The sequence below is a fragment of the Odocoileus virginianus genome, chromosome 5, assembly GCF_023699985.2.
Source record: "Odocoileus virginianus isolate 20LAN1187 ecotype Illinois chromosome 5, Ovbor_1.2, whole genome shotgun sequence".
Lineage (NCBI taxonomy): Eukaryota > Metazoa > Chordata > Mammalia > Artiodactyla > Cervidae > Odocoileus > Odocoileus virginianus.
Window position 1 is genome coordinate 163,100 of NC_069678.1, and position 19,713 is coordinate 182,812.

Here is a 19,713-nt window from a genome sequence, read left to right on the forward strand (position 1 = left end):
GTAGTGTCTCTGCTTTTTAATATGCTATCTAGGTTGGTCAGAACTTTTCTTCCAAGGAGTAAGCGTCTTTTTAATTCATGGCTGCAGTCACCATCTGCAGTGATTTTGAAGCCCCCAAAATAAAGTCTGCCACTGTTTCCACTGTTTCTCCATCTATTTGCCATGAAGTGATGGGACCGGATGCCATGATCTTTGTTTTCTGAATGTTGAGCTTTAAGCCAACTTTTTCACTCTCCTCTTTCACTTTCATCATGAGCTTGGTTGAGCCCAAATACCTGCCATGGGGAAGGGATGGTTCCCAAAAGATACTTGGGGTCCCTTCCTGGGCTCTGCTGCTCCATACCCAGTGGAGCGGCGTTGGCTTCTTCTCAGCCTCCTCAACTGGCCTCAGGTTTGCCAAATGTTTTCATTTTGTAGCATCTTTTCGACAAGCTTCCCAGAGAGGTGAGTTCCTGTAAGGAATAAGAAAACGGACTTGCTATTGAAAGCTAAGGAAATAATGGTAATTGCTGGGGGTTAAAACTAAGTGTTATGTGGAGTACTTAGCAGTCAGAGTGGGGCCCCAGGGAAGAGGGAATATTTACACAAATCTTGACAGATTGTCAAAATTAGAAGGAGAAAGCTATTCTAGGCTAAGAAACAGTATTTGCAGTGAGCAACCTTGGAAGAAATAAAATACAAGGAAGAAAGCAACAGAAACATCAGAAGGAACACTTAAGGCAAAAAAGGGCAATGACCCCTCAGGTTGGGATAAATTCAGCTTTCTACTGAGAATTAATGGGATATCTGTGGTGTTTACTAATTCTCACTCTGTATTATGATTATATGCATGTCTAGTGACCTACTAGAAACCCTTGTTGCTCAGTGTGTGTTACAGTGACCAGCAGCATTGCCATCATCTGGGAGCTTGTTAGAAATGCTGAATCAGAGGCCCATGCTTAGCCCTGTCCAGCTCTTTGTGACTCCATGGATTATAGCCCGCCAGGCTCCTCTGTCCATGGGATTTTCCAGGCAAGAATACTGGAGTGGGTGGCCATTTTCTTCTCCAGGGGATATTTGATCAAACTCGGCAGTGAAAGAGATTAAACTCTTGATACACACATCATGGACAATCTTCAAATGCATTATGGGAAGTGAAAGAAGCCAGTGTCTATTTACATGACACTCTGGAAAAAGCAAGACTTAGGGTCAGAAAACAGATCAGTGCTTTCTAGGAGCTGAAGGTGGGAAGAGGGGTTTACAAACATGAATGAGAAACTTTGAGTTATATAATAAGTTTACATTATAGAATACTACTGTATCTGGAATGTAATGTATCTGTCAAAATTTAGAGAACTATATTAAAAAGGGTGATTTATTATATGAACATTATGCCCCAATAAAAGTAAAAACAATTTAATTCTATTTAAAATCAGCTTTAGGAAGAGGAAAGATATAAATTTATACATAAAAGAGACTACTCAACCATTGTGAAAACTATTATTAGAAACATCAATATTAATGTTTTCCAACTTTATTGAGGTATAACTACATTATATATACTTAAAGTATGCAGTGCAGTGATTTGATCTATGTATGCACTGTGAAATGATTCCCACAATAAAGGTAATTCATACCTATCACTTCACATTTTTGTGTGAAAATGCTTAAGATTTACTCTCTTAACAAATTTCAAGTATACAGCACAGTATTATTAACTTAGTCATCATGCTGTTCTTACTCATCTTATAACTGGAAGCTTATACCTTTGGACCAACATCTTCCCATTTCCTCTACCTCCCCACCCCTGACAACCGTCATTCTACCCTCTGTTTCTCTGAGTTTGACTTTTTTTTGTTAGATTCCAGGTATAAGTGATTCAGTGCAGTATTTGTGTTTCTCTGACTGATTTATTTCACTTTTTATAATGCCTCCAAGGTCTGTCCGTGATGTTGGACATGGCAGGATTTTCTTCTTTCTCATAGCTAAGTAGTATTCCATTGTGTGTATGTATGCTACATCTTCTTTATCCATTCATCTTTAGACAGACACTTAAGTTGTTTCCATGCCTTGGCTATTGTGACTAATACTGCAGTGAACATGGGAGTGCAAATATATTTTCAAGATCCTGACTTCATTTCCTTTGGACATGTACATGTAAGTAGGATTACTGGATCATATCGTAGTTCTGTTTTTAAATTTTTGAGGAATCGCCATACTGTTTTCCATAGCGGCTGTACCAATTTACATTCCTACCAACAGCATACAAGAATTCCCTTTCATCTGTGTCCTTGCCAACACAAAGTTCTTATCTTTTTGATAGTAGCCATTCTAACAGATGAAGTGATGATATCTCATTGTCGTTTTGATTTACATTTCCCTGATGATTAGCAGTATTGAGTGTCTTTTCATGTATCTGTTGGCCTTTTGTATACTTTCTTTGGAGAAATGCCTACTCAGGTCTGTGACATCATGATTTATAATAGGAAACATGTATTTGGTCTTTGTCTCTATTTCTGGCACAGAGCTCTCAAAATCCTTGGCATTTTCTAAGTGATGAGAACATTAAAGGTGTCTCTTGTTAGGTTAATGAAATGACTTTTGGGCTGAACCTAAGGATGGGGCTGGTTGCCAGGAAAACCAAACATTATTTAGAGGGTTGAACTTTCAGTCCCATACCCCTGACCTCCGGGGAAGGGTGAGGAGCTGGAGGTTGAAACAGTGGCCAATGGCCAGTGATTTAGTCAGTCATGATTATGTACTGAGGCTTTCATAAAAACCCCAAAGGGACAGGGATTTGGAGAGCTTCCAGATTGGTGAATACATGGAGATTCACAGAGAGTGGCTTGCTTAGAGAGGGCCTGGAAACTGAGTCCTTTGACCATACCTTGCCTTATGCATCTCTTCCTTCTGGTTCCTGAGTAATATACTTTTATAATAAACCAATAATCTAGATAGTAAATGGGTTTCCAGAATTCTGTGAGGTACTCTAGCAAATCAATAAAACCTGAGGAGGAGGTCTGGGAAACTGATCTATAGCCCATCTCTCAGAAGCTCAGATGACAAGCTGGACTTGTGGTTGGTGTCTAAAGTGCATGTTTTTATAGTGGGAGTAGGACAGTCTTGTAGGACCAAGCCCTTAACCTGTGAGATCTGACACCATCTTCAGATAGATAAGATAGGTGTTCCATTTCATTCTTTTGCATGTGGGTATTCAGTTTTCCCAATCTCTTACTAAAGAGACTCTCATCATTTTTCATTCTTGATGCCTTTGTCAAAGATTTGTTGACTGTATCTATGTGTGTTTTTTTCTGGGCTATCTATTCTCTTCCTTTAGTCTATGTGTCTTTTTTTTATACCAGTGCCATACTGTTTTGACTATTAGTATTTAAAATCAGAAAGTGTAATACCTCCAGTTTTGTTCCTCTTTCTCAAGATTTCTTTGGCTATTGAGTCTTTGTGGCTTATTATTTTTATTTTATTTATTTTGGCCACACTGCACAGTTTGTCGGATCTTAGTTCCCCAACCAGAGACTGAACCCAGGCCCATGGCAGTGAGAGCACTGAGTCTAACCACTGGACCACCAGGGAATTCGTTCCTTTTTTATTTTATTTGTAATAATTTTATACAGGCTGAGAAGCAGTAGTGAAGTTTATATCTTCTGTCTACCAGAAGGAAGAAGGACAAAATTCAAGGGTCCAGAATTTTCCCCACATATTATCATAATTCTTTCAGGCTTCAAAGGATTTCCATATGAATTGTGTCATGTGATCCTTGAAACCACTTGTAAGGGTAGGTAGAACATCTAGATGATCATTGTAAAAAAGAGGTTCAGGTTAAATACTTGGTCAGTTATTTCCTGAAATGATACGTATAGTCTGTTAATTTTAACAAACCTTTATGAGGGGCCTAGTACTTGCTGGTCTTAGCTAAAGGCCCTTGCTCTGGACTTGCTCACAATCTTGAAATCTCCATAGAAACCACTATGACCCCAAATAGATATGATTCCTAATCTGACACTTATAAACCCATAAATGTCTATAATGACACATATGGCTTAAATGTTCACTGAAAATGTCCTCCAAAATTATAGACTTATATTATTGGAAGAATTAGTATCTTAATTAACATCTTAACTAAAATTCATTGATTTAGCACCTGGCATATACACAACATCACCATGTAACTATTGATTTGATGCAAGTAGATTGCTAACTGTATGTTGTTTGACTAGGGGAAGTATCTTTATCTTTCTAGTTGTAAATTTTCTCCTATATAAAGTAAAAGGATTAGGCATGGGATCACTAAATCCTAGATTAGAGGTGAAGACATTAGTGATAGCTTATGGTGGTTGGAAAGGGAAATGGCAACCCACTCCAGTATTCTTGCCTGGAAAATCCCATGGACGGAGGAGCCTGGTAGCCTACAGTCCATGGAGTCGCAAAGAGTTGGACACAACTGAGTGACTTCACTTTCACTTATGGTGGTTGGTGATGGGTTCATGACCTCTGAAGGAGAAGATTTCACTCTAGGACCAAAGACGCAGTCTCAGTCACTCAGAGCTTTGTGCAGCAGAGATTTTGTTCAAGTGAAAGGATAGGGAAAGCTTCCAGCATAAGGAACTGGAAGTGGGGTAGAAGAGTACCCACTTTGCTAGTATGAGCTGAGCATGACATACTTTTCAGTTGGCTGCTGAGAATAGATAAAAAGAATACTTCAAGGTTGTAAATGTTTTACTGGACCCTTCTCCCACAACATACATCTTGAGACAACATTGGGAAAGATTAGCCAGGAGGAACAGGTTCCAGGCAACATGTCTCTGGGCTTCAGTAGTGCCAGTCTTGAGAAAGAACAAAATCCCAGTTAAGATATATTGTTATAATTACAGTCATTAACTCAGAGCCTCAGAAAAGCATTCACATGAGTAAGATATATCATTGTAATATTTATATAGGGCTTAAGGGAAACAAGTCCTATGTGAATAGGCCAAAGGATATCTGAAAGAATGCTTGCCTACTCCTCAAGGGGCCTTGGACTCCCTATCAATCTGCATAAGCTTTAACTCTCTCATTAGTATGAAGTCATGTTTAGCTTAGTGTAGAAATAGATGGATAAGTATAGAAATAATTGTGTATTCATGAGTTAGAATACACATATTTCCAAGCTCTGTCCTCTGAAGGGCCTGGAAGCAATGACACCCCAGTAGCAATGAGCACACTTAGCACCAAGTTTTTGATTTCTAATACCATTCTCTAGTGAGAGTAACCAGGACTCCTGACAGAAATGGCTGTTCCTAAAACTGGGACAGGGAATGTACAAGATGAGTTTGGAGCATCTTGTAGTGCCAGAAAGTAAAAAAGTGCTTTAAAAAAACTAATGAGGGTATGTCAGAGGCACCAGTGAAACAGCTCCAAATGGCTAAAGCTGGAATAATTGGAGCAATGGAATAAATAATGTAGTATTGTATTATAACCCATGTTATGAAATAAATATCCATGAATCCATACTGATATAAATAATTGAATAAACAAATACATGGGGGAGGATTCTTCCCAAACAGAAGAATTCTAAAAAATTTATGTAGATACTCTGCCCTCAAGGAGATGGATCATAACTCTTTGACCCGTAAGTATGGGCAGATCATAGTAACTTCCTTCCAAAGAAGACAATTTGGAAAAAAGAATAACTTTACAGTGGAGAAACTTAACAAACACAAGCTCAACAGGTTAACATCATTAGTGGTAATAGTACCCTTGGTATGATATGATGAGAATAGCACTTCACCTCTGTAGTTTTTCTCCTGACAATGCAAAACCCTAGCCTCATCATGAGGGGAAAATATCAGACAATCACAAATTAAGGAATAGTCTACAAAATACTTAACTAGTACTCCTCAAAACTGTCAAGATCATCAAAAACAAGGAAAGTGTAAGAGACTGTCACAGTCTAAAGCAGCCTAATAATAAAGGGCATGTGATATTCTCAGTGGGATCCTGCAATAGAAAAACAACATTAGGTATAAAGTAAATAAATCAGAAATAAAGTATGGAACTTAGGTCTTTCAAATTGTCAAGGTCTTGAAAGACAACAAAACATTGAAGAATTGACAAAGATTAGAGGAGATTAAGGATATATAACTACTAAATGTAATATAGGATCCTGTAACTAAAATGGGAAATTGGTGGGAAAAGTGATGACAGTTGAATAAGTGGTTTAGTTAACAATTTTTTATGAATGTTAATTTCCTTGTTCCTTTGTTGGTATGTAAAGTCTTGCCTTTAGGGAATTTGGGCAAAAGTTATGTAAGAAATCTTTGTTTTAGTTTTTCAACTTTTATTAAAGAATGAAATCTGTTCCCCCCCCCCCGCAAAAAAAACCATAAAAAATTACTAAAGCAATCCAAATAGTAAAACACAGACATCTAGTACCATGATGTTTCATAAGAAGACTCTTCAAATCAGAGAATTTGCCTGCAAGGAAATCGAGAAAAAGAATGCTCTGAAGAGAACTTTAAAATAGATTTATTTAAAATCCACAGGGAAGGGAAGATGATAGTTTGCATATACCCTGACTCCACACCACTCTCATCCTAACCCACTTTCGTCTTTTGGTTCTGGCAGATAGTGGAGACCTCAGGATCAGTTTGAAGCCTGACAGAAAGAGCAGGTACAGGTCTTCCTCACTATTTGACTAAATCAATGGTTCTTAAACTTTACCATGCATCAGGAGGACTTACTAAAATTTCTGATTCAGTTAAGTCTGGGGTTGGGTTTGAGAATTTCTGTCACATCCCAGATGATGCTGATGTTTCTGGCTCAAGAGTCAAATTTTGAGAAACACTGGGCCAAGCAAGAGTCTGGAGACCAGTATTGGAGACTCCTCATAAAAGGCAATGTGCAGGAAAGTGTTAGCTGACTCCTGTAACCATAATACTGCTTCCCATATCCCCCAAAATAAGGAATTAAAACCAACCAGAATATGGGGAACAAATCTTCTGTACAGGAAAATTCCAAATAACTTATATATGTATTGCCCTCTCAAGGAGGTCATGACTCCAGGCCTGAGACTGTTTATCCTCAGGAAGGCCAGGTGGCATCCTTGACCCATGTCTGGCGTCTGAGAATTTGGATTTGGGGAGGGTTCTTACCACCCTGATAAGAGTAGCTCCCTGAGACTAAACTGTATAACCATGTGGGTTTTTTTTTTTTTAAATTATGCTTGTAAAGGAATTTATCCATTTCCTGTAAATTATGGAATCTATTATCTTATATATATTTATTCTTATTTTTGACTGTGCTGGGTCTTCACTGCTATGTGCAGGCTTTCTTTAGTTGCGGTGGGCGGGGACTCCTCTCAAGTTGCAAGGCATGGGCTTCTCATTATGGTAGCTTCTCTTGTTGCAGAGCTTGGGCTCCTGAGTGCGGGCTCAGTAGTCGTGGTGCTTGGGTTTAGTTGCCCCGTGGCACGTGGAATCTTCCCAGACCAGGAATCGAACCTATGCCCCCTTCATTATCAAGTGGATTCTTAACCAGTGAAGTCTAACCATGTGTTTTATATTGAACACCTGCTTTCCTTTTGGGAGCCTGGAATTTTGATATATGCTAGGCAGAGGGTGCCTATGTAACTAGCCCTCATTACAAACCTCAGGCACTGAGTGGAAAGATGTGAAAATCTTCTGACTGCTTCTGTCTTAAAGAAAAAAGAAGCAAGGTTTAGTAGTCATGAATTTAAGATGTCAGGTGGTATTTTTCTCTCGCCCTATTTGAGTGTTTTAGTGAAGACACATAACAAAGGTAATACCCAAGCAAGTGTGGGGGAAAGGGCAATGGAATCCAGAGTGCAAGGTAGGGTGTGGATATAATGTTGGACCATGGGTTTTAGACCAGGTGGGTTAAGAAGTGAAGACAGAGCAGGCTGATGAAGCTTCCCTGGTGGTCCAATGGTTAAGAATCTGCCTGCTAATGCAGGGGATGTTGGTTCAGCCCCTGGTGTGGGAATATCCCACATGCGCAGAGCAGCGGAGCCCGTGTGCACACCTGCTGAAGCCTGCGTGCCTAGAGCCTGTGCTCTGCACCAAAACAGGCCATTGCAGCGAGAGGCTTGCACACTGCAACCGAGAGTAGCCCGCCCCCTGCCCTGAAGCGACTAGAGACAAGAAAACCCACACAAAGCAACAAAGACCCAGCACAACGCCCCGCCCCCCCAAAAAAGAGGAGGTTGATGGAGGGCACACAGGGGAGTCCAAACACTGCTGGAGTTACGGTACTGGAGTAAGTGGGCTGGAAAGATAAGAGATGTTTTTGGAGAGTAAGATGCTTGAAATCAAGGTTTTGATGATAATGACATAGGTAGATTATAGAATCATTGGGGTGAGAAGGTCATTGAACTGAGAGGCCAGGTGGTAAAGGTCTACCTCAACACTTATACTCATTCTCCCATCCTCCTTAATATCAGAACCTTGATTTTTACCTGGGTACATTGCCTCTCTCTATAAGGATACATTTCCTAGCCTCTCTGGTAGCTAGATATATGTGACTAAATACTCCCAATGAGATCCAAGTGGCAATGTTCTGTGGAAGGCAGTGTTCTCCTAGGAAGTTGCCTTAAGAGAAAGGAAACTATATTTTTCTTTCCTTTTGTGTAGAATGTCCATATGATGGCTGGAGCTCCAGCAGCCATCCTGGACCATAAAACAGAAGCCACATGCTGATAGTGGAGCAGAAAGAGATGCTGCGGAGCTGCTCTACCATTTCAGGACTATCTTCCTCCAGACTTTTTAATATGAGAGGGAAATAAACTTTAACCTTGTTTAACCCACCGTTACTTTGGGTTACTGTTACTAATCCTAACTAATACATTGGTTGGGTGAAAGTGTTACTTACATAATTGTGGAAATCAACTACAGAATAAGGTTACACATCCATGTTCATAGCAGCATTATTTACAATAGCCCAAACATGAAAACAACCAAACTGTTCATTCGTGGAGAAATAAAGAATATGTGGTGTATATACACAATGGTATATCATCTAGCAATAAAAATAAAGGAAATCCTGCCTCTGCGACAACATGGATGGACCTTGAAGGCATTATGCTAAGTGAAGTAAGACAAAGAGAGAAATAGCATATGATCTCAGTTATATGTGGAATCTAGAAAATAAAACACTTAAATCACAGGTGCACAGAGAAGATTGGTGGTTGGCAGAGGCAGGACATGGGCAAAATGGGCGAAGGAGGTCTAAAGGTAAGTGCGCCATGCTTGGTAGCTCAGTCATGTCTGACTCTTTGCAATCTCGTGGTTGCAACCCCGCCAGGCTCCTCTGTCCATGGGGATTCTCCAGGCATGGGAATCATGGTGGATTCTTTACCTCCTGAGCCATCAGGGAAGCCCCTAAAGGTAAATACTTCCAGTTATAAAATAAGTCCCAGGGATATATTGTACACCATGGTGACTATAATTAACAATATTCTGTTGTAGTTTGAAAGTTGCTAACAGAGTAGATCTTTAAAGTTCTCATCACAAGAAAAAAACTTTATTAACTATTTGTAGTGATAGATCTTAACTATACTTACTGTGGTGATCACTTAATAATACATGCATAAATCACTATATTGTACTTGAAACTTTGTATATTTGTATACACTTGAAATTGTATATTTGAAACTAACATAATGCATGTCAGTTGTATATCAATAAAAAACTGAGGTTAAAAAAAGTGCTGAAAAAATCAACTTACAGGAGTAATATGTATAGAGAAAGGTGGAAAGCTTGGTGCTCAAATCTTCACTGAATGAAGAGTAAACAGAAGGTCTCTAAATAACTTCAAATAGAAGAGACAGTGGGTACTTTAAAGAAGCTGGGGAATGTGACAAAAACATGAAGGAACAGTAGTGAGGTGTCAGGGAATGTTTGATGGGAGGATTCCTACGGGCTGTCTCTCATGAGTCCTTCGTCCCCCTTCAAGCGGAACAGCACGCTGCTCCCAGGGACTGAGGTCACTGTGTGAGGCAGGCTTGGGTCTCCTTTAGTAAACATTCTCTTTAGGACAAAACTGCTTAGTCTCGTTCCCCTTTCTTGAGATATGGATTGTGTCCTGACCTTGTGACTAACATTACCCCTTGTTCCCTTGGTAACGGTTTGGTTTGCTGAACTCTATCATTCCCGAAAGAAGTTTCTTGTATTGCAGCCTGTATATACTCATAGAAAAATCATTAAAGCACCTTTGTTCCATTAGAGCTTAGGTCCCCGGGTCTTTTTTTGTCTCTCTCTCTCTTTCTCTCTTTTACTTTCTTATCGTCGACTCCGTACCACCAGGTTCCAATCCATTAAAGGACCCCAACAGTGAGGACCAGAACAGCAAGGAGGATCAAGGAAGACATGTCCCCCATCTTCTTTCCTGTGCTGAGACTGACTTTTAAATCCTGTGTTTGATCGAGGAAATAAGTTATACACAGGACATATCACTTGTGTTTCAAACCAAACAGAATATTAGAGATGACATACTGACTCAGATCAAAGATTTATCCAAGAATATTTTCTGGAAGAACGTGCTTGGCCCACAAACATTTCAAAGTGTTAAGAACCCATCAATCTCCTGATCACTTTTTAATAAAATGGTAAAGTATTATTCACTATTTTATTTACTTTTTAAAAAACTCATTCATACTGTTATCTCCCATGTTGAATTTATTTAATTAACTAATCACTAATTTACTGAGGTCTTAGTATGTTTCAGACACTATACTGGGTACTAGGAACATACAAATTATAAAGTATCTTCCTCAAAAGAATTTACTAGTTCAAGGAAGAACTAGGCGAGAGAAACAATTGATATTATATAGTGTGACTGTGATATTCATCATGTATAATTGAGCAATATACCAAGTGTGGTGCAGGCATAAAGATAAGTCACCTGTTTCATCCTGAAAATCAAGAGGAGATTTCTGGAAGAGATAACAGATAAAATGAATCTTGAAGGTGAAATATGAAGTAGGCTGGAACATGTAACAGGAGGAGGGAACAGCATGAGAATGTATATAGAAGCATGGTAAAAACACAGCACTTTGGTAAATTCCAATAGGCAGTCTGGAGGATGTTTATATAGTATATTTTATGTTACTATTGATAAAATTAACAATGCAGAGATCCAATATTGAGTAAAATTATCTCATTCATGAATGTACTTGTCATTAATATATCATACAATTTGCTAGTGGAGACGATTGGCTTAATATACCTAGCTACAAGAAAGAAATTAACTGAGTATTTTAAGAAAATGTGTCTTTTGACCTTACATTACCATTTTCTCCTCTCTACAACTGTAGCCTATACTTATTCAGCAAAGGAAAAAAAAATTCCTATAGTAAGTTATAGTGTGCTTTATTAAAACAGCTTTATTTGTAGACTAATCAAGGGAAAGGATAGTAATTTAAATGAATGTACTGTCCAATATAACTTCTTCTCTGAGAAAATTCCACTAGATTATGGCTCTGGGTCAAATCCTAAACCAAAGGAATATGTTTCTTTTTTCTTTAATAATTTAAAATTTTTAGAATAGTTTTAAGAAAAACTTGGGAAGATAGTATAGGGCCCCTGTATATCCCACATCCAATTTATTTTATTGTTAACATTTTACATTATTGTGGTACATTTGTCACAACCAATAAGCCAATCAGTACACTGTTATTAACCAAAATCCATAGTTTATTAACACTTCTTCAGTTTTTACTTGTTGTCCTTTTTATTTTCCAAGACCCATCCAAGATACATTGCGTTTAGATATCAGGTCTCCTTAGGCTCCTCTATACTACAGCAGTTTCAGACCTTCCTTTTTCTTTGATGAGCTTGACAGTTTTGAGATGGTCAGGTATTTTGTAAGATATTCTTGAACTTGGGTTTGTCTGATGTTTTTCTCACAGGTAGACTGGGTTATGGTTTTAGGGGGGAAGACCATAGATGTTAAGTACCTTTCTCATATCATATCAAGAATACATACTGTTAACATGACCTCACTGTTGATGTTAATCTTGATCACCCAGTTGAGGTAGTGTTTGTTGGATTTCTCCACTGCAAAGTTATTCCCCCCACTTTTCATACTGTTCTCTTTGGAAGGAAGTCACTCTCTGCAGCCTATACTTAAGGAGTGGGGAATTATGCTTCAACTCCTTGAGGGTACTGTAGTTATGTAAATGTTCAAAATTCTTCCTATGGGAGTTTTCTCTGTTCTGCCCTATTTATTACTCAATCATTTATTTATATCAGTATGGACTCATAGGCATTTTAAATACTTTATATTATAATCCAGTACTAGTGAGGCAGGAGGTAGAGTACCATGTCCCCGCCCCACCCAGTAAAGTGATTGGAGATTTATTCCCTGTGAACTGAAACTCCAAGACAAGAATATATGGACAATTAAGGGAGGAGGTTGAGCCCTGCCCAGGCCATGTATTTCTTATTCTTGAAGTCAGGAGACCTCCTGACCACACATTCACAGAAAGTCTCCTTGAAGGAGAGTGCTAAGGGATGCTCAACCCATAGGCCTTTTCCCTAGACTCCACCTTGGCACACACAGGAGGATCCTGAGATATACCAAATATGAACACCGAACCAGGCAAAATGATTGGCCAAAAGAAACTGGAAGAAACGGCCCATAAAAATAATTCAAATTGCCACGAAGGCACAACTCAGGGACTGTCTCTCTGAGTCTGTCTATGTATCTATCCACACATATGGTACTCCTTTTCTTCCTAATAAGTACTTTACTGGTTTCACTACTTTCTCTCTTTGTGGGAATTCTTTCCTGCAAAGCTGAAGAGCCAGGGCCTTGTCACTGAAGACTGGCCTAGTGGCTGGGATTTGGTGCTTTCACCATCATGATCCAGCCTCAGTCTCTGGCTGGGAACCAAAACCCCACTTCAAGCTCCTGCAGGCCTAGGCCACTCGAGATCACTAGATTATTTATACTGTTATTCAGCTTTGGCCACTGGGACCATTTTCAGTTGGTTCCTGTGTCCCTATGACATACTCCCACCAGTTTGCTTTTTGAGAACTTCCTTACTTCTGGTACTACAAGAAAGTTTTCTCTCTCTCTCTCTTTTTTTGTACAATATAATTAGGAAAATGATATTACTTTTTAATATAATTACAAAAGAAAGATGTGGTAAATCGATGAGTATTAATCAGTAACTGGGGCTTCCCAGATGACTCAGCAGTAAAGAATTCACCTGCAATCCAGGAGACACTGATGTGGATTTGATCCCTGGTTGGGAAGATCCCCTGGAGAAGGAAATGGCAACCCACTTCAGTATTATTGCCTGGGAAATCCCATGGACAGAGGAGCCTGGTGGGTTACAGTCCATGGGGTCAAAAGAGTCAGACATGACTTAGCAACTGAACAACGACAACAAAATCAGTAACTAGGGCTTTGTATCTTGAGTTTGTTTTGAGTTCACTCTCCTATTCACATCTGACTTTCAGCTTGGTTTACGATGATGGGCTTTTTTTTTTTTTTGGTAAACTTTCATATCATACATAAAGTGAGAGAGTCAATGAACTTAGAATTACATGCTTTTTATTTAAAGAGGAAAGTGGAGTATTTATTACTGATAACTAGGAATTATGTTGTAAATGACTATTAATTCAACAAACTTACATGCTAAAAGAGGAAAATGTATATGTTAAAAGAAGGAAATGAAAAAGAAGTGGCTTTTCATTTACTCTTGCACTAGAATAGTCTGCAGATTAGAAAATGCTAGGTCCATTTCAGAGAATTTACGGTAGAGCAAAAGGAGCTCTATTCAGTGCTCTGTGGTAACCTAAATGGGGAAGAAAATCCAAAAACAGAGGGGATATATGTATACATATAGCTGATTCACTTTGCAATACAGTAGAAACTAACAAAACATTGTAAAGCAACTACTCCAATTAAAAAAAAAAAATACTAGGTCCATTTTAATAGAAGATAAATCCCAAGTATCACAAGAATTATGGAAGGCAAAAGACCTTCTCATTCTCAAGAAGTTTTTCCACAGGCAAAATAGCAGGGAATTGTACAAATATTAATAGTTTTATGATTAAGAAGAAGTTGTAGTTCTCACATTTCTGGTTCTCTTATTTATATTGGGAAAGCAGATAATTTCTAATGTTTCTTCACCTGTTCAAACTTATTCTTTTGTTAAGTCATAGACAGCAATCCCCAAATGTATTACCCAACAGCATCTTTATGAACACACACTTGATGGGTACATCCAGCACCTTTCTTCATGAAATTCAGTTTGCCCAACAGTTAACATTGACTTAACTTCTCTGAGGCACAAGAACAGAGCAACACTTCTATGGATGAGAAAACAGATTCAACAGCAGCTCTTGGACATAAACTGGAGTCCCTGATTTTCATTTCATTTGCTTTGTTTTTCATAACTTGCAATTTCTGACATAACCGTTAAAAGTAGAATACCACCTATATTTAGTTATCATCAATTTTAATTGGTTACATAACTGACCTCTTTGAATTACCTTGACTTTCTGTGTGTGGGAGGGTATGGAGGGGAGAAAGGAGGAGTTGGGGGAGGGGGAAATCCAGTCACATCCGTAGGTCATACTATAGCAGCTGATGCTACTTATCACAGTTCCTAAGATAAAGTCTTGTATCCTAATATGAGAACTGAGAGATCAAAAAGGACTGGACTGCTAATTTAAAATCCCAGTTTTTCCAGTCAGGTTTAGCCTGTTGGCAGCTGCTAGATTGTTAGAACAATCCATGAGCCTAGATAGTTGAAGGTAGTTCTCGTTGAGAAAATAGAGATGTGTTGCTTAGGGGAAAAGAAAAAAATGACCAGCTATCAGATATACTAGTGAATAGATAGTGAAATAAAATGTTTAAGTATCTATATATCTTATCTTAGGTGTGTACAACAGTTATAAGACAATTTTTTTTCCTCTTATCTCTCAGGAAAAATGCATTTAGTTATATAATAAAAACAACAAAAGATTCAGCTTCTAGTAGAAAACCAAATACTGTCAGAAGCACAGTTACATGGATTCACCCATTTCTTATGTAGATATTGGCTTATGTTCCCCACCATAATATTTGATAAATGACGGCACACATTTATTAAGCACCTGCCACATGCCAGGAATTCTGCTAAGGAGAAACAAAGATGATTAAAAGAGTATCTAAGCTCATGGTCCAGGAATTACTGGAAGGAAAATGTAATGAGTCATAAGAGTAAGGGAAGTAAGTCAATACAAATGAAATGCTGAGATTTCATTGTAGGGAAAAGAGGAAAAAGAATGAATGCTTTGGAAAGAGAAAGAAAAGTAGATTTCTGGACAATATGAAATATCTCTTTTTGGACAATGAACATTGTTCAGTCTTGTCAGGCTCCAAAGGCATCTGCAGATTCAGCTTTCAAAGAAAACTGGGACCATGACAATGGAACAGCTACAGATAGGTTATAACCACAGCAAAGAAAACAACAGCCAACATAAACTTGGCCATTGTTATTGTCGAAGTCTTGGAATTATCGGTTTCAACTATTCTTGTCATTAGTGGCTTCCTGATACGATCTTCTGTGGTGAGGATCATTTCTCGAGCTCTATCCCACTTTCCAGGACCCTGTAGACGATACTGGATTGGAGTACAGGGTCCCCAAAATAACTGGAATGCCAGTTTGGGGTCAGTGAAGGCCAGGGACAGCAGATTGGGCTTGACGCCCACCTGATCAGCAAGCTCATCCATGGTACCTATATAGTCTCCCTGAATGGTATGGCGTTGGCTTTCCACAAACCTGAAGCAGAGAAGACAGAAACCATGGCCTATTAACAATTCAATCAATCAGTGCTTTCTGAGTATCTGCTACTGGCTCAGTATTGGGATAGGAACTGTAGAAAACAGAGAAGAAAGCTAAGACCCTGTCTCTATCCTTAAGGACCTTATAATCTATTGGAGTAGAGAGGTACACATGAAACAGAGAAGAATTTAAGACTTTGTTAAATCATGTGGTTTTAGGCTGATAAATAGAAATGGAGAGGAGGGTAATTGAAACAGAGCTATGATAAGTTCTTGAAGGATATGGAAGAAATAGATAAAGGACGAACAAAGAGGAGAGTATTACAAGTCAAGGGAATGGCACAGTGAAGGAAGAAAGCAAGAATGAGTGTAGAATGTGAGCACAGAATATTCACGGGCACCACCTACAGGAGAGGAAGCATGCTGTAGAAAATAAGGTGGATATATGGACGCAAACGTAGCAGATCGAGATACAGAGGGCTCTGATGTCGTCAGAAAGAACCCTCCACAAAAATTCTCAAGTTTGGGATCCTCACTTATTTTATGAGGGAGGTGATGGTAGAGTCCAAAGAGCAGGACTTCCCAGAACCAACATTAATTTGGAATCCTGAAAGGAGGGGGAGGATGACTTATCCTACAAGTTTCCTCCAAATGGAACCAGATGGAATGATTACACCAAGTGCAGATTTGAAGAGCAAAATGGGCTTTTGGGAGAGAAAATGTGGTAACAGTACAATACCTATGTGAAAAGTACATGCTAAGTCGCTTCAGTCATGCGACGCTATGGACTGTAGCCCACCAGGCTCCTCTGTCCATGGGGTTCTCCAGGCAAGAATACTGGAGTGGGTTGCCATGCCCTCCACCAGGGGATCTTCTCAACCCAGGAATTGAACCCACATCTCTTATATCTCCTGCATTGGCAGGTGGGTTCTTTACCACTAGTGCCATCTGGGAAGCCAGTGGGATTTAAGGGCTAACTGATGACTTTCTCTTTTTACTTTCTATAGAAAAAGAAAGAACAGTGGGGCAGAAAAAAAATAAGAGAAAAGTCAAGTCAGGTTAACTGTGATTAGATGGGCTTACTAGAAATCCAAAAAGGACAGGAAAAGGAACTTCCCTGGCAGCCCAGTGGTTAAAACTGCACTTCCAATGCAGGGGGAGGGGGGAAGAGGAAAGGAGGGTATGGGTTCAATCCCTGGTCAGGGAACTAAGATCCCACATGCTGTATAGCCAAAAAAAAATTTTTTTTAATAAAAATAGAAATGCCAAAAGAAACTATAAAAAACAGGGCAGGAAAAATGATAGAAAATAAATTTGAAATAGAACTGGTAAGATAGAATTCCTGAGGAACTGATAGATAGGCAAAGGAATTTATGAAATGGGAATAAAGTTTAGAATAGAAGAAGGTAAGACAGGAAAGAATTTGAGAGTTTTCCCTTATGGGTGTTGTGTTAGCTCATGGGTTTACAGGCATGTAGTGGGTCAACAACTGTAGTATTCAGGGAGATGTCACAGAGATACACTAGTACCTGCTTTGTACGATTGTTTCAAGAATTAAATAAACTCATACATGTAAAACACTTAGTATTTGCACAAAGTTGACCCTCAATAAAGGTTAAATATTATCCTTAGGCACTGCTCACAGTCGGAAGGTAAGTCAAAGGAAGGAAGGAGGAAAACTGAGATGGGGTAATAATAAATATATTTAAATAATATAATAAATATAATACCTGATGTAAATGTAATAATTGATAATAAATACATACTAAATAATAAATATAATAAAATAGTCAAATAATATAATATTGTGACCCCATGGACTGTAGCCCACCAGGCTCCTCTGTCCATGGAATTCTCCAGGAAAAAATACTGGAGTGGGTAGCCATTCCCTTCTCCAGGGGGTCTTTCTAACCCAGGGATGGAACTCAAGTCTCCTGTACTGCAGGCAGATTATTCACCATCTGAGCCACCTAGGAAGCCCAATAATAAATATAATTAATAATGAAAATTATAAATAGTGCCAGGGAAAGAAAGCACTCCAAGCAGGAAGAGGTGTTAAAAAGCACCAAACAGTAGTGAAAGAAAAATTAAGTTGTCCATAGATAATTCTTAAGAGAGCAATTGCAGGAATAAGGATGGAAGTTACAACGGAAGGAGAAAAGGGTGCCAATTTAGAGCATGTAATACAGAATGTTTATACTGCTGAACTTTGGCAGTGAAAGGAAGGAGGAAAACAGGAGGGCACCTAGAAAGGGTGTCAGGGTTAAATAAAAACTTTCTCTTCCTCCCAGAAGGGAGAGTTACACTGGTATAATCACATAACTGAAGAAAACCACATCTTTGGGCATGGGGTGATTGTGCCTCTGACTTTTAGGGCTTGATCAACATCAACTTTGTTCAAATAAAAATCACCCAGTGAATAAGTTTAAGTTCTGAAACTCAGATTGCTAAATAAGCACTGAGCACCACCTTCCCAGATCATATAGACTGTTCATACCAACAGCGAATGTGGCCTGAGTATGCTGTCACAGGCCAGCCAGCAAATGACCTCTGCAGATCTGCAAGTCTACCTACAGATTTGTAATTTGACCGTACCTACCCCTCATTAATTCATCGCTGCCCCTCCTTTCTCTGGCAGCTGTAACAGCCCTTCAAGTAATCCTTGCCAAAATAACATACCTGGTTTTCTCTCCATGTGCTTTTTACTACTTGACTTTTCTTTTAGGCCCTACACATAGGATTTTCTTAAGCTCTTCTCTCCTTTCCTATCCATACTCAAATCATTTAGTGGTATTTCTCTATTCTGTTGTCACAAACTATTATTTCCTTTCCTTCAAAATATCTAAATCCTTAAATGAACACAAGGAAAATAAATATAGTACAACATTGCCCTTATTAAGAATTGAGTGGGAAAACTTGGGAGAATTCTTACTGTTTTGCCATAGCCTCTTGAACCTTAGCTATTTCTGTCATCATTTCACCTTGTGGGGGCAATGTCTTTAACCCTAAAGAGAAAAAAAAAAAAAATTTAAGTGTAAAATTACCTCAGTATGAATAATAATCCTATTAACAATTACCATGCTCTGGAGAATTTGAGGTAATACAGGCTAGTTTTCTGTACCAAGGAAGTTACATATTCAGTTGATCACTTTACCCTTCCACCACCAGAATATAATCATATTAACTTTGGTAGCTTACTCTATCCCACTTTGTCTTTGGAAGAAATTTCTCCTAATCTGCTTTCCAACCAATATCTGCCTCGTCCCTAAAATAGTCTTTCAAATGGGAAATGAGATATGGACATGAGAAAATGATAAAAAAGTGTATGAAAAATTAGGTTCAAAGTAAAAGGGTGGGAAGATGATGGGAAACACATCTGTAATTGTACTCAATCACAAAGGGGCTTTATACCACAGAGAGAAGGAAATAAAAATAAACTGTCAATCTGTTTTATGCCTTAAGTCCCTTGGGAAATAAACCTTACCTTATAAACTTTTTTATTTGGTGAGAGTGAGGGGTAAGGTCAAAGGCAACTCATAATACCCAGTCTTAACAAATAAATTTATGCACCAATGCACAGAGTTCCAGTAGCAGGAATTTAATACCAACACCAAGGACATGGCTAGACAAAGGTAAGAAAGCACTTAACATGGAAACTCTCAATTTCAATGATTAGCTTTATGCCCAGAACTTATAGGTACTGTGCCATATAGAAAATTTGAGCCAACTCTAAAGGTACTCAGACCTTAAGCCTTTGCTTCTGCTGTTTTCTCTGTCTTCTTTTGCCTTCCCCTTTACTTCTTATTTGTGTAGAAAAAGCCTGTTCATTTCCTCCCTTGGTTGTATCCAACTCTAAACCCAACTCTAAATTGAAGCCCAGCGTGTCACAGTCCATGGGGTTGCAAAGAGTCAGACACGACTTAGGGACTGAACAACAACTGG

General features: G+C 38.7%; 1 protein-coding gene across 7 annotated transcripts in view; it reads right to left on the reverse strand.

Moving 5' to 3' along the window:
- Nucleotides 1–13,534: 13,534 nt before the first annotated feature.
- The window catches only part of FMO5 (flavin containing dimethylaniline monoxygenase 5), a 40,542-nt gene continuing 34,363 nt past the window's right edge, over nt 13,535–19,713 (reverse strand). For 6 of the 7 annotated variants that reach the window (XM_020909016.2, XM_020909015.2, XM_020909012.2 and 3 more), the window contains 2 exons: nt 18,704–18,776; nt 13,535–15,769 (listed from right to left, as the gene is read on the reverse strand). In XM_020909016.2, the coding sequence (XP_020764675.2) occupies nt 15,424–15,769; nt 18,704–18,776 (419 nt within the window). In that variant the 3' untranslated portion in view covers nt 13,535–15,423. The remainder of the gene's footprint in view (nt 15,770–18,703; nt 18,777–19,713) is intronic. The other variant, XM_070467202.1, reaches the window with a different exon arrangement.